Source organism: Salvelinus fontinalis, chromosome 7 (genome assembly GCF_029448725.1).
Source record: "Salvelinus fontinalis isolate EN_2023a chromosome 7, ASM2944872v1, whole genome shotgun sequence".
NCBI lineage: Eukaryota > Metazoa > Chordata > Actinopteri > Salmoniformes > Salmonidae > Salvelinus > Salvelinus fontinalis.
This window is the reverse complement of record NC_074671.1, coordinates 9,716,476-9,732,361: the sequence shown is the minus strand read 5'-3', so window position 1 is coordinate 9,732,361 and position 15,886 is coordinate 9,716,476. Positions and strand designations below refer to the sequence as shown.

Sequence of the window (15,886 nt, the reverse complement as noted above, 5' to 3'; positions counted from 1 at the left end):
ATGAATGTCAATTTAACCCATTTGACTACTATGATTACGCATTAAGGCACAAGTGGGGGTGGCATATGGCCAATATACCACGGCTAAGGGCTGTTCTTAAGCATGAGGCAACGCTGAGTGCCTGGATACAACCGTTGCTGTGGTATATTGGTCATATACCACAAACCCCCGGGGTTATAAACTGGTTGCCAATGTAATTAGAACAGGGGAAAAAAAGTACATTTTTGTCATACCCGTGTTATCACCACTAAGGCAGGGATTTATCTTAGAACTTGTCCTTGTGGTAAAAACGATGTGGGTAAAACGAAGCACAAATTAAAAGTAAGAATCTCTGAGCATCATAGCATTAAGTGCAAAAATTTAACGTACCAAGTTGTGTCACACTTTTTGGAAGAGAGTCTATTTAGTCCCTTTCCAATAAACGGCATCGAACACGTCACCCTCCCTAGGACTGGGTGACCTTGACAATTTATTGTTCAAACGAGAGTTTGCCTGGACCTCTAATTTAAAGACCTTTGCTCACTCCGGTCTCCACGTAGACTGTGATCTGAAGCCATTAATTGTGATTATTGTGATTTTCCTATTCATTGTAAATGTGTGTAGGTCTATGTAGCCAAATTGTATCTATGGTCGTGTGTTATCCATTCATGATTTTTATATGTTCTATCTATATCTGTAAATTAACCAATGAAATCAAGCCACGCCCGACCATGATTACAGACACCTGTGTGTCTTTTCAAACTATATAAACTAGAGACCCGCAGTGTGTATCATTATATCCTGATGAAGACAGCTTGTCTGTCCAAACGTTAGTTATTAAATTATTTCATCGGAGCTCGTAGAGTGTGAGGCTCTCCTTTTCTTCTTCATATGGTTTGATATAACACAGCTGTCAGCCAATCAGCAATTAATTTCAATTTGTCTACCTGTTTTTAACTAGGCAAGTCAGTTACGAACACATTCTTATTTTCAATGACGGCCTTGGAACAGTGGGTTAACTGCCTTGTTCAGGGGCAGAACGACAGCTGTTCACCTTGTCAGCTCGGGGATCCAATCATGCAACCTTTTGGTTACTGTCCCAACGCTCTAACCACTAGGCTACCTGCCTGGTTTGAGCATTCGGGGCTCAAACCCGGTTTATAATTGTAAATAAATCTATTTTGAGCATGTGCATAACTATATATATATCCAACAGGAGGGTTTGAGTTATTAAAGTTGGACAGAGGATCTCGAAATCACGGAGCAAGAAATACTTGGAGGAACTTATAAAAAATGTTTTATGTCAAACTATTTTCTGCCAATTGTGCCGTTATTATGTGCCAGATGTTAAGACTACAACCCTTTACAAAGGGCCTATTTGCGAGATTGACTTGATGTTTCAATAGGCTACAGACTAAAATCTGACTTTATAAATTGAAAATTCAACTTTGCCATGGTTTGCTGAGCAAGGTGCAGGTAGCCTAAAGCCCCTGACGGGACAACATATCATTTCAGGGAAAAGTCCACAATGAAACTGACATTAAACATGGATAATGATATATTGGCGATATAACTGTAATCATGGTCACAATTGATAACTTCCAAGTTAATTAACTAAACATGAAGTTATAGGTCATTTATTCAATCCATTTGCCAGCTCCAGGTAGGCTACACAAGTGGTACAAAATTGATTTGCAATGACTCCAGTGAAATCGTTTCAACATATTCAATCGTATCAAATGGTAGGCTAAGTAGCCTACAATGACATAGAAATGAATAGCCTACTTGATGGCCAAACAGATGCAAATGTATCATTCTCCACATTTAAAGTTAGTTTCATTGTGGACTTTTTCCCATAACAGAAGCACGAGAGGGAGTTCCATAACTCCCATTTCAAATGTATTCTTGCGCAGTGCTCGAGACACAAGAACTGAGCATGCGTAAAAATATTCGCTTGGTACGATTTAAATTCGACATCAGAATAGTTTACTTTAACCATCTGTGAACGAATGTATCTGAGGCTCTCTAGTGCGCCTAAATTCGTTTTCTAGTGCTTTGTTGACATTATGTCAGTTCTAGCGCGTTAATGTTTTATGGAAAAAAAGTGCTGGAAATCGGTGTCTCCATAACGACCGATCTAAATAGCCTTACCAACACCTGGTAAAAAGTTAGCACGACGTACGCGCCTGCTGCTCTGTCTCCGTGCCTCAGCTGCCTACTGAAGCGCTCTCTCAACCAGTGCTCACGACAGACACAAACCTCCGGCCCCCTCTACCACTCACTTAGTAACAGTCTGCTCACTGCCTGATAGTCAACAGTAGCACCTAACAGTTAAATTTATATATTTTTTTAAAAGAGAAATGCCATGGCGGCCGCGGTGCAATGTAGAAGTTACATATACATTTAGCAATGTACCACATTACTTCTTACTCATACATTTATTGTTTTAGATGCATTACAAAGTATGGTCATCTGTATTTTTATATAACATTTTGGCTGGTAAAAAGTCTTGAGTGACTGGAAGATTTTTTCATCTACCTGACACAGTGGCTAGCGGACCAAAAAGTACATTTAGGCCCTAATGTTAACATTGTCCATGTATTACAATGAGAGACACGGTCTGTCTAACCAGTAATAACCCATACAGAATGTGGCAAAACCCATAGCCTGCCCAACACGTTAAAAATATCCTGTTGTTTTTACAGTCACTTACTGGCATCTAGTTACCTGTAAGTTCTTGTAAAAATAAAAATAAATGTACATTACTGTGAAGTTTACAGTAATGTACACCAATGTTTCTTTGGAATTTACAGTAACATACTCTACTTATTTTAATGGTTTTACATTGACTTACAGTCAACTGGCTGCCAGTAAGTTACCATAAAAAAACTGGATAAAAAAAAGAAGAAGAATTACATTGTACTCATAAACTTTCACATCACTCTTTTCCTTGAGGACAAGAATACTTGTTTACCTTTACTTCACAATTCCTTAAATTAATATTGTATTATATTCTATTTGCAAGATCTAATTGTAGCAAGCCTGGTCCCTGATGTTTCTGCTCTTGTCATTTCCATTGCTGTCATTGTCAAGCCAAACATGTTCGGTATGAAAAATTCATAAGGAGCTGACAAGAGAGCAAAAGTAGACTGGCACCCAGGCTACCTTGGGACTAACCAGACTCAGGAAACTACAAAGAAACTGCACAATGTCTCTCTGACAGGGCAAGAGGATAAGATAAGGATATTATACCCATGACCACTGTGTTAAGGACCCATGACCAGTGTGTTAAGGACCCATGACCAATGTGTTAAGGACCCATGACCACTGTGTTAAGGACCAATGACCAGTGTGTTAAGTACCCATGACCACTGTGTTAAGGACCCATGACCAGTGTGTTAAGGACCCATGACCACTGTGTTAAGGACCAATGACCAGTGTGTTAAGGACCCATGACCACTGTGTTAAGGACCCATGACCAGTGTGTTAAGGACCAATGACCAGTGTGTTAAGGACCAATGACCAGTGTGTTAAGTACCCATGACCACTGTGTTAAGGACCCATGACCACTGTGTTAAGGACCCATGACCACTGTGTTAAGGACCCATGACCAGTGTGTTAAGGACCCATGACCACTGTGTTAAGGACCAATGACCAGTGTGTTAAGGACCCATGACCACTGTGTTAAGTACCCATGACAACTGTGTTAAGGACCAATGACCAGTGTGTTAAGGACCCATGACCACTGTGTTAAGGACCCATGACCACTGTGTTAAGGACCCATGACCAGTGTGTTAAGGACCCAGACCCATGACCACTGTGTTAAGGACCCATGACCAGTGTGTTAAGGACCCAGACCCATGACCAGTGTGTTAAGGACCCATGACCAGTGTGTTAAGGACCCATGACCAGTGTGTTAAGGACCCATGACCAGTGTGTTAAGGACCCATGACCACTGTGTTAAGGACCCAGACCCATGACCAGTGTGTTAAGGACCCAGACTCATGACCAGTGTATTAAGGACCCATGACCAGTGTGTTAAGGACCCATGACCAGTGTGTTAAGGACCCATGACCACTGTGTTAAGGACCCAGACCCATGACCAGTGTATTAAGGACCCATGACCAGTGTGTTAAGGACCCATGACCAGTGTGTTAAGGACCCATGACCAGTGTGTTAAGGACCCATGACCACTGTGTTAAGGACCCATGACCACTGTGTTAAGGACCCATGATCACTGTGTTAAGGACCCATGACCAGTGTATTAAGGACCCAGACCCATGACCAGTGTGTTAAGGACCCATGACCAGTGTGTTAAGGACCCAGACCCATGACCAGTGTGTTAAGGACCCATGACCACTGTGTTAAGGACCCATGACCAGTGTGTTAAGGACACATGACCAGTGTGTTAAGGACCCATGACCAGTGTGTTAAGGACCCAGAGCCATGACCAGTGTGTTAAGGACCCAGACCCATGACCACTGTGTTAAGGACCCATGACCAGTGTGTTAAGGACCCATGACCAGTGTGTTAAGGACCCATGACCACTGTGTTAAGGACCCATGACCACTTTGTTAAGGACCAATGACCAGTGTGTTAAGGACCCATGACCACTGTGTTAAGGACCCATGACCACTTTGTTAAGGACCAATGACCAGTGTGTTAAGGACCCATGACCAGTGTGTTAAGGACCCAGACCCATGACCAGTGTATTAAGGACCCAGACCCATGACAAGTGTGTTAAGGACCCAGACCCATGACCAGTGTATTAAGGACCCAGACCCATGACCAGTGTGTTAAGGACCCATGACCAGTGTATTAAGGACCCAGACCCATGACCAGTGTGTTAAGGACCAATGACCAGTGTGTTAAGGACCCATGACCAGTGTATTAAGGACCCATGACCAATGTGTTAATGACAGTGGTGCATAGCCCTTTCCTGCAGTCAAATGACCTAGTGGCCTCATTGTTGGAATGTTACTAATATTTTTCATAATTCCATAATTCATTTTTTTTTTTTTTTTTAAATAACACCGAAAATCTGATGTTTGTATGTCAAACGGTTGTGTTATATTTCAGACTTCTGTAATGTAAAAAAAAGTGTAATATTGGGATGTAAACTCTAAATGAAATACATGCAACTCTATATATGTACAGGTGTCTTCTTTTTTAAGCCCATAACCATGTGTGTGATGTGTATACTTTTGTTTCCAATTAAATTTGTTTAAGACTACTAAGAAACACACTGTGTAACCCTGATTTATCCCACTGCAGTAAAAGTTTAAATTCATTTTCTATTATCTATTCTATTTTCCAGATTTAATTGTAGCATAAGTGCCATTAAACTACATTGGTAATGAGCTATCCCTGTGTTACATGGGTCAAACTCATAAATAAACATACTGAAATGTTTGTATTTTGTTCAAAGGGGATGCTAGAGCTACTCTGCTTCTGCAAGATACGTTTTTTTCAAAGCAGTTTGGCTAAATCACCTGTTTGCATCAAGAGATCTAGTCCTGTAAAAATGTTAAATGACACCAGGCTACTACATACACTCTTCAGTGACACGGTGAGAAATCCTTCCACAACTGCTGAGTCAACATGATTTACTACTAGTGTGTCAACATCAATCTTCATCTGGCATGTCCCGCTGTTATAAAGTATGTTTCGACTAATAAACCTGAAACCTTCCTTAGAGCAACATTATAGTTATAACAGACCAGTTTAATGATTGTCTCTGAATCCATCCAGTAATCACAAACGTAACATAACCTGCTCAAACAATTACATTTTTTATGTATTAATGCTTTTTTTTTTTGTGTGCAATTTCTTCTCTCACTTTTACAGACAGTATGGATACTGGAAAAACAAAGTATTTTCTCAGGTTTTGGAACATTCAAAATTAAAATGTTTGAAGTGTTTTCTTAACAATATACATGAATCATACAGTGCTTGTTTCCGTAGTTGTAGTTGTAATATTCAAGTCATTGTTCATAGGCTTTCTTGCTTTGTCAATAACATCCAGTTGTTATGTCAAAATAAATTCTGTCTGCTATTTAACTGAAAAATACAAAATAAGATACGTTCCAATGTGGCCAAAAAAGTAGATCTCCTCAAAAACACTGATTCAACCCGTTTTAATTTCCACGATTAACTGAAACGGCACTAGATGCAAAATGTACATTAAAATTCACTGTCTTTGGTGGAAAATGGGAGAGAAACAAAAATGGTGTTTTTCTGTCACAGTTTGGAGACGGTCAGTAAAGACTTACTGAGGTCCTTGGCCTCCCCGGCCGTTCTGACCCTGTCGTAGCCCAGGACAGCCATGGAGTGATGACAGTAGTCCTCCACCTGTTTGATCTGCTGGATGCTGAGCACTGTTCTCCATGCACTGGCAGCCTGAGTGGCGTTCCTGGAGGACACGATGAACGGCTTGGAGGACGAACTAGACCCACCTGTCATGTTCAGAGCAAACGACTCAATGTCATGGTTGGTGGTGAGGTTGGCGAAGCGGTAGATGTTCCTCAGGATCTTCACAGGGTTCTCCACCAGGTCCTCATAGCGCACGGCCATGTACTTCCCTTTGAGCCAACTGGGAGGGTTTAAGGCAGTCCTCAGGGTCCTGGAGGTGCGCTCACAGATTACCTCCATGGCTCCGATGGAGTGGTAGTCCGAGCCGTCCTTCTTGTTGGCTTTGTGGTTGGGGTCTACGAAGGGGATTCTGCGGAGCTTAGGGTCCCTGCTCCGGACCACCTGCAGGTTCTCCCGGATCAGCCCGTGTCTGGACTTGATCCTGGAGTTGGCCACGGCCCGGGGGTCCCTGACCAGGTGGACTACCTTCACGTCCAACGACGGGTCCTCCATGAGGGGGGCTAGAACGTTAACGTCCAGGATACGCACCCCTTTAATAACGATAGTGCTGTATTTGAGGCACTCCTCCTCCAGTAGTCTAAGGCTTTGAGGTGGACACTTTTTACACACCTTGTCGTCCACCATCCCTACCACCTCTTTCCTGTAGGCGGAGCAGAGGGGGTAGGAGCACACCACCTTATTCAGGGAGGCCCCAAAGAGTCCTAGGGAGGTAAAGTTCTTTCCCCCTGGGCTGTTGTACAGCTGGAACACAGAGAGATCACAGCGGTATAAAGAGCTGAGCATGTCCCTGGCTGCTCCTTGCAAAGACACAGCGTCTCCCGGGTACAGCTTCTGCCAAATGTGCCACATGGGTTCATAGAGGAAAAAGACTTCGGGATGTTGGTTAAACAGCTCCCCGAAAAAGGAGGACCCAGACCTCCATGTGGTCAGAACATAGACCAACTGTCTCTTCTTGGCCAGAGAGGGTCTGTAGAGGAACCTGATGTCTGACCTGCCTTGATAGGAAGCACTCCTCAGCTGGTGATTGCACTGCTGGGGCACTTTAGTCCATTTGTAATTGGCCAAGTTCAGCATGGTCAGCACTAGCAGAAAGAAATAGGCTATAAACAACACAATCCGCTTTCTGCGTAGCACCTTCATCACGATGCCGGGCTGAGCTATTATCTTGGTATGGTTCCTGTGGGTTTTGAGCTTTCTCCAGTAGCCAACATCATTCTCCCAAGGCGCTGTCAACTTCAGTTGTCGATGGTATTGTTTCCCTCTCATCTGTAACCTAGGAGTGAGTAGCTCTGACCACTGGGCGAAAACTTATAACATTTACAATCGGCAAAGATGTATGGTTATTGAATATCTCTGGTGGGAATTGGTACACCAACCGAATCGAATGTTAAATCATTCTCAATGGGCATAGACGTCAATTCAACGTCTATTACACCTTGGTTCAACGTAATTTCATTGAAATTACATGGAAACAACGTTGATTCAACTAGTGTGCGCCCAGTGGGTTAGGCAATGCTCCAGCCAACACATATTCGATATCCCAATCCAATTCGCAATCCAAAATAAGACAGCCCTGCTTTTACTGCAGTGCGCAAGGCTCTTCACATGAAAGCGCGATACCATGAACAGTTTTCCATTGCGGGTATTACAACGCTTATTGAGGTTGCCCTGGCATCAAAACAAAAATAGTATCCCTTCATTCAAACAATGTATGCCCTCCTTGACAACATTCGGCGTAGGCATCTATGCGCAGTTAAAAACTGATTCGCCACAGTATGGATGGAGCCTATAGGTACACTGAACAACAGCACACAAGTACTAGCCTACATTAGTAATTACGTTCTCCGGTTTCTTCTTGGTTCCTTTTGCTGAACGTCGCCAGTATATCCAGAGGGGCAGTCTAAGCGTCCAAATATATTTTCTTTCTTCCTGATGTGCCGTAGTTTGTATATGGAACTAATTGAAACTGGACTGATTCAATCAGAGACTACAGAAAGAAAGACCCTCCCTCCCCCAGACGCCATTGGTGCGTGATAGGATATTTGGGTTAGCGAGTCGCGCCCTTGGCTCTTCCGCACGTCTGTCAACAACGCACCGCTCTGGAGACGCCTACGTTTGAAAACATAGGGTGCGTTCGAGCGGATCACTTTTATCAATGTCTGTCACCGCCTTTGAAAGTGTATAAAACTTGTCCGACTTGCGACTACATTTCGACTGCATGACCTTTACGACAACATTGCGATCAATGGTCATAAACTTTCTACTGCGGTCGACTGGAAATCTCGGCAGTTGCTTCTCACCAACTGCAACTTGAAGTAGGAACCAAAGCATTGTAGGAGACAACCTTTGGTTTTTTGGAAGCAAAATGCACTACATGCTCATACACGGTTGATGTCGCCACCTATCATTGGTTATTGTCAATGCATGTTTACTTTACTTTACATAGGCCTACATCTGATCCAGATTTCTAACATAAATACATTAAATATCTTACTTGCGACAATATAGCTAATATTTTTATCTAAATGTTACTGTAATTGTTATGTTGAGTTGATACCATACTGTGTTGTGATGTCGTGTTGCTACCATGCTGTGTTGTCATGTGTTGCTGCCATGCTGTTGTTGTCTTAGGTCTCTCTTTATGTAGTGTTGTGTTGTCTCTCTTGTCCTAATGTGCGTTTTGTCCTATATTTGTATTGAATTTATTTTGTATTTTGAATCCCAACCACTGTCCCCGCAGGAGGCCTTTTTGCTTTTTGGTAGGCTGTCATTGTAAATAAGAATTTGTTTTTAACTGTCTTGCCTAGTTAAATCAAGGATAAATAAAGGTTAAATTAATAAATACATAATGTTGTGTCCCATGTTATAGTCTACAATTTCTTTTGTCTGTAATATTGTTGTCACCTAATTCTAATTTGTTGATTGTCTATTAGGTGTGAATATACATACTATAGGCTACACAGGGGCTATTGTAGGGGATTACTACACTGGCAATTTTAGAAGTTTCATCTGTGTCTGGGAAACCAGCCCTTATTGAGCAAGTTCCCCAGACACCAGTGGTGGGGTCAATACCAAGTACATTTGACCTCTTTGCATATTGTTTACCCAGTAACTTACTTATATGAACTAATGTACATGTAGTATAATCGTTGTTGGTTTTTTTTGCACAGTGAGTGTTTTGTTCTTCATGTGAATTAATCAAAATCTGTTATTTACATGCTTACTGGCAAAGGCAACATAAAGGTTGAGAATGTAAGGAAATACACTGCAGACTGTAGTGACGCTGACGTGAAATCAGTTACCACACAGTAAGAGCCTTTGTGGACTTTGGCTCCCGAGTGGCGCAGCAGGCTGTATCATAACCGGCCGTGATTGGGAGTCCCATAGGGCGGCGCACAATTGGCCCAGGATGCATCTCCCCCGATTTTAGTTGTGTTACCACTCAAAGGTACCCAAAATCTCACAGCAATGGTCGAGAATGATGCTGTTGTAATAGCAATGGAAAGGGCTGCTGGTCTCCCTTCTGCCAGTGTAAGAGCGTTGTCTTGACACAGCTCCAGTCCATTCAATTATAGACTCGCTTAGCGCACTGTTATACAACTATTAGTACAAATATGTTACATTGTTTCTGTAAAAACGGCTAGCTGGAGCTCGTCTGAGCTTTCGGCTGTGAATGACCTCACCCGCTAGCTCACCCGCTAGCCTGCTCACCCGCTAGCTCACCCGCTAACTCACCCGCTACCTCACCCGCTAGCCTGCTCACCTGCTGATAGTTCAGATTGTGACTCGCTGCAGGCTGTCCGGATAGAACAAGGCAGACGTGCCCACATCAAGAGTTGTATTGGCTCTTGGTCAGTACAGCACATAGAACAAGTGATCTTTGTGATACATAGGAATGGATTTGTGGTTCTCCTCAGGTAAAATACATATAGTTGCACAAGCAATAGGAATATATAACAGGAATGAAAAGGATATTCACATAGCAGCATATACACATCAACACAAACATATGTACTGTATTTAAACATTTCTTTGGAGAGAGAGAGAGAGAAACTAATTACTCTGACGGGCTAGATTTATGGCCCACTCTCTCCCGACTAGTGGAGATATTGTCTTATCTGCCCTGGTCACAGCAGGTCATAAATTATTCTGCACATGCTCAAGCTCCAAGAACCTTCGCTGAAACTTCTATTATGTTCTAGGACTCACCATGGCATAGCACTAGCGCGAACTGGGTGATTATGCAACTTCAGACACTTTGGCCGTGCAAACGTTCAGAAATTAAAACTTATTCAAACACCATTTTACCAGTATTGTACCTGTCTTTGATTTGTCTAGAAACTATATCTGATAATGGCTGCGATCGTACTATTCAGGAATTTATATATTTTTGTCAATTTTCCCAGATAGCCATACACAAATGTAATTTCCATCATGTCATTAAACATCAATTTTAGTTGAAAATGAAATATCATACAAATAATTTATAACAGATTTCTTATACATTTGTACATGAACTTGTATTGAATATTATTTAAAGTGATTTATAAGGTTTTCCTAATATGAATAATTCAACATGACGCCTGAATGTATAAACCTGCCTTGGTGACAGCTGAAAATATTTATTTATCATGAAAAATAATATATTTCCATCCAACCTTTTTGTGAGATTATATCCAGCACAGGTGTGGAGGGTCACCTGCTGTGAGAATCACCAAAGTGAACTGCCCGGATTTCACTGGTGTATTTACACAGGTAGTTCTCTGCAAAGTCAATATGCACAATGATCTCCACTTTCCCCATATTCTGTTAATTCTCCCAGTTGAGTATTGGTGTCGAATATTGTACACGTGTTTCCCCAACTTCACTTTCAATCCTTTGGAGAAGTCCTCCAATAGAATCTGCAGTGTGCCACATACCTTTTCTTTTACAGTGAACTTCTCCATGTTTCCCTCTTGGTTTTTCTTCTCTCTCTCTTCAGCTTTGTTTTTCCACTCAAACCACCATGTCTGCTCACCAGGATCAAAGTCAGATGTTTTAAGCTCTTTTGCTTGACAAAGGGAGCACTCTCTATACATGCACTCTTTCTTCAGGTTCTCACAGCACAAAGACTCAATCACTATTTCAATGTTGCTGCAGCTGATCACTTTGTGATGCTGTAGTTTGTCCGCCATGAACTGGAGGTCGGCGTGGGTTTTGCAGAGACATGTGTCCCTATCCTGTACTGCTGGCTTGACAACCCAAAAAGGACGTCTTTTTCAGAATTCACCGGAGGAAATTTGAATTTCTGAATATTCCCTCTTAAACTTCTGATAAAGGTTCTGAATTGTGCCATTCAAGAAGCGCTTCTGCTTTTTCTTCTTGTTCCTCGTTAGTGTGGCCTTTTTCCCTGTTGTTGCTCTACTGTTGGCATCACGTTGATATAATCTAGTGATTCTCTCTTCTGTGGCTGTGCTAATTCTGTTACATTGATTTTTCCTGGAGTATTGAAGACTTGATGGTCTGTTTTCATTGGCCCTCATTACTTTTGCTGAAAATCCAAATTCTCTGTTTGCGGCTTTGACCAGGCCATACTTTCTCAGGATGTTGCCACTGAGCATTTTTGAAGCCACTTATTTGTCTTTGGCACTGCACATTTATTTTATACTTTTGTTTTAACTCTGCAATGATGGCATTTTGAAACAATAAAATCCTTCTCAAGTTCTTTGGAGTTCCCTTCATTTGCTTCTTTGTCTTTGGGGAATCTTGTCTCTTCATTTTGTTCATCAGTCGATCATACCTTTTTTTGTATTTCTCAGCTTTCCGTAAAGCATTTATCAAGTTTGACGTTTGTCATACTAAGATCTCTGTATGCTTTTGAGCGACCTCTTCCAACCTTTTTCCTTCCAGCAAGTATTTGACTTCTCATTCATGTTGCAGACGATGAGGAAGGGGTATCAGGGAGTGCATCAGGGGCAGGTAAGTTAGGGGCAGGTATGTTAGCCTCATGTTCTGGCTGCAAGTCATCTGGTGACTGAGGTGGTGTGTTGCCCAGGGTGTGCATCAGGGGCAGGTAAGTTAGGGGCAGGTATGTTAGCCTCATGTTCTGGCTGCAAGTCATCTGGTGACTGAGGTGATGTGTTGCCTGATAGGTAGGTCTCCATTGCAACTGTTCTCTTTAAAGTCTGTCTTCTATTCCGTTGGTTACATTTTCATTTTCATCTCTTGTTTCTTTGTTCTCGCTTTGTAAGCTCAGAGATAGATTTCACTTCTCCCTTCTCTTTTTTTCTTCCAGTATCTCTCCCTGTCTTTTTGCAGATGTTCCTGGTATCGTATAGGATAATGTTTTATTTTGTTTCTATATGTCTGTGACCTCTGTGCTGTTTTATGTGGCATCTTCTAAAAATAAAGACAAATACAACTTAGTTTTCAACCTTGGAGCATTTTCTAGATTCAATTAATTTGAAACATGATTAAATAAGCCTAAAGTTTTTAAAAAGTTAAGTAAAAACAAATAAGATAATGGATTTGTGTCATTTCCACCACACTTAAGTTTGTGATGGAAATGACATTTCTACAGTTTCTGGAGAAAATTGACAGACAGCTTAGCATGCTTTGATTAGTATTACAGCTAGCATATCGCTTACCGTAAAATACATAAAATATTTTAAAAAATCAAAAGTTCTACCACAAATTAAAGAAATTATAGCCTGTTTGGAAATGACTGACAATTAAAATATTCTCTACACAAGCAATATTTACCTCGATTTTGGACATCTGGACATCACATCTGGAACAACTGTCCACAGCAGCCATGTGCTTCAGTGTCACAATATGTTTCCATGGTAACTAAATTAACATTCTCTTGAAAAAACTTTATTAATGTGGAATTTGCCCTCAGTGGTGGAAATGACACCACTCCCAAAGGAGTGAAAAGTAGCTAAAATACTTGATAGAGAGGTGTTTAAAAAAGTATGGGGTGATTCCAGTGTGAACTTAACACACAAATATTTGTATTTGTTTCATTTTTATAAAATCCCCAAAATTGACCCGAGGATTGGAAGTGCCCGTAGTTGCATAATCACTGTAGCGATTGTCGTCTGGAGAAGAGGACCAAGGTGCAGCGTGGTAAGTATTCATAAATACGTTTCTTTAATAAATATGAACACTAACAAAACAACAACACGACAAACGAACAGTTCTGAAAGGTGACGACAAAACACTAAACAGAAAATATTCACCCACAACTCAAAGTGAGAAAACAGGCTACCTAAATATGGTTCTCAATCAGAGACAACGATAGACAGCTGCCTCTGATTGAGAACCACACACACACGGCCAAACACAAAGAAATAGACAACATAGAACACCAGACATAGAATGCCCACCCCAACTCACGCCCTGACCAACCAAAATAGAGACATAAAAAGGATCTCTATGGTCAGGGCGTGACAATCACTCAACTATGAATGCGCAGTGGTAGCATGTGCATCAACTACATGCTATACAATGACAATCTCTAAACGAGCATATGATGCATAAATAATCATGCAATTAAGGCAATGCTGGCATAGACAATATAAACAATATGCAGATGTCTGAAATACACACAAACATTAGATGCATGTTACAGACAGGCAGTGATGGAAAATGTACCCAATTGTCATACTTGAGTAAAAGGTGATACCTCAAGTAAAAGTGAAAGTCACCCAGTAAAATACTACTTGAGTAAAAGTCTAAAACTATTTGCTTTTAAATGCACTTAGTGGTGCATTCGTAAATTCACTCTGGCTATCTCCTCCGATTTTAGAGCACTCTCGTCTGTGTATCAGAGCGCAGAATAAATTGTGAATTTACAAACGCGCAACACCCGGTGATTATGACCAGTGTCAGTAAACGTAGGCAAAAAAACGTCATAAATCGTTGCCAGCAGCACAGCTACAGACACCAACGCTGTAGACAACATGAAAACAGCATAACAGCCACTTCTGCTAGGGCGAGTAAAATAGTCAGAGTGAGGTCTCTCATTTGTGTCTGGAAGTAGCTAGCAAGCTAGCCAATTTAGCCAGGGCACTTGACTGCCGTCGTGAGGTCAGAACGCTCGGATCAACTCTACTTCTCTACCAGAGCGCTCTGAATTTATGAATGGACAACCTGACAACAAATTGACAATCTGAGAATTTAAGAATTCCCAGAGCGCACTCTGAGTACCTAGCGGTTAGAGAGTTGGGCCAGTAACCGAAAGGTTGCTGGGTGGAATCCCCGAGTTGACAAGGGGGGGGAAATCTGTCGTTCTACCCCTGAGCAAGGCAGTTAACCCACTGTTCTCTGGGCGACGTGGATGTCGATTATGGCAGCCCCACCCCGCACCTCTCTGATTCAGAGGTGTTGGGTTAAATGCGGAGGATGCATTCAGTTGTACAACTGACTAAGTATCCTAATTTGCCAACATATCAAAAGTAAATGTAATTGCAAAAATATACTTAACTATCAAAAGTATAAATCATCTCAAATTCCTGATATTAAACAAACCAGACTGCACAATTATATTGTTTTATTTATTTATTTATGGATGGCCAGGGGCACGCTCATACATAATTTACAAACAAAGCGTTTGTGTTTAGTGAGTCCGCCAGATCAGAGGCAGCAAGGATGACCAGAGATGTTCTCTTTCATTAGTGCCTGAATTTGACCATTTTCCTGTCCTATTAAACATTCAAAATGTAACGAGTACTTTTGGGTATCAGGGAAAACGTATGGAGTGTAAAGTACATTATTTTCATTAGGAATTTAGTGAAATAAAAGTTGTCAAAAATATAAATAGTAAAGTAAATTACAGATGCCCCCAAAAACGACATAAGTAGTATTTTTAAGTATATTTACTTACCGTGATGCAGTTGGTGACGTTTATGATGAGGAAGGACGATTTATTTTTCTCATGAGCATGTCCTTATTTCTATTGGATGACTGTCATTCATATTCCATTCACCGATAGGTTTAGATTATTTCACGATACCATAATTTGCAATCGGACACTCCTAATTGGTGGAAACCAGGAGGCTGTGATAGACACCTGAAAAGGGAAGAAATCACCGTAACTGGACTGTGGGGAACGTCAGGTGCACACGCACATGGCGGCCTTTTTTAACAGTTTCAAAGTTACATTATTTCATATCAAGTATGTGTGGCACTATTTTTCAAATCAGATGTTTTGTTTTATTGTCAGAGAGAACAGACAATAGCATACATTCATTGTCAGTTATTCATATGATAGATCATGTGTCTCTCTACCATGTCTGTCTTTCCTTTTCATTTAGGCAGCAAGTAATCGATAGCTCCCATGACATACATTTGTTTTTGCCCACAGTCTCAAGAGGTTACTCTAGACCCGGTTTAACAGTAGGCAATAAGCAGTTCGCGTTGAGAGCCGGTCAACCCGCTAACTGAACTGCCAATCCTGCCCTGTCCTCTCTCTCACCAGGCAAATTGGAATCGCCGGTAATATGCGACAGCTGTCAGCATGGAATTGACAGAGCTGGGAAGCGATAAACACATA

The 15,886-nt window shown here is 41.4% G+C and overlaps 1 protein-coding gene across 1 annotated transcript; it reads right to left on the bottom strand.

Annotated features, from left to right (window-relative positions):
* Window positions 1-5,682: 5,682 nt before the first annotated feature.
* On the bottom strand, window positions 5,683-8,679 carry LOC129858967 (carbohydrate sulfotransferase 2-like). The gene has a single exon (XM_055928233.1). It carries the CDS (start codon window positions 7,615-7,617, stop codon window positions 6,220-6,222), a length of 1,398 nt encoding a protein of 465 aa, XP_055784208.1. The 5' UTR covers window positions 7,618-8,679; the 3' UTR covers window positions 5,683-6,219.
* Window positions 8,680-15,886: the final 7,207 nt, after the last annotated feature.

Bases quoted from the DNA above. Each gene is read 5' to 3' on its own strand.
- LOC129858967 (XM_055928233.1), bottom strand. From the start codon at position 7,617: ATGAGAGGGAAACAATACCATCGACAACTGAAGTTGACAGCGCCTTGG.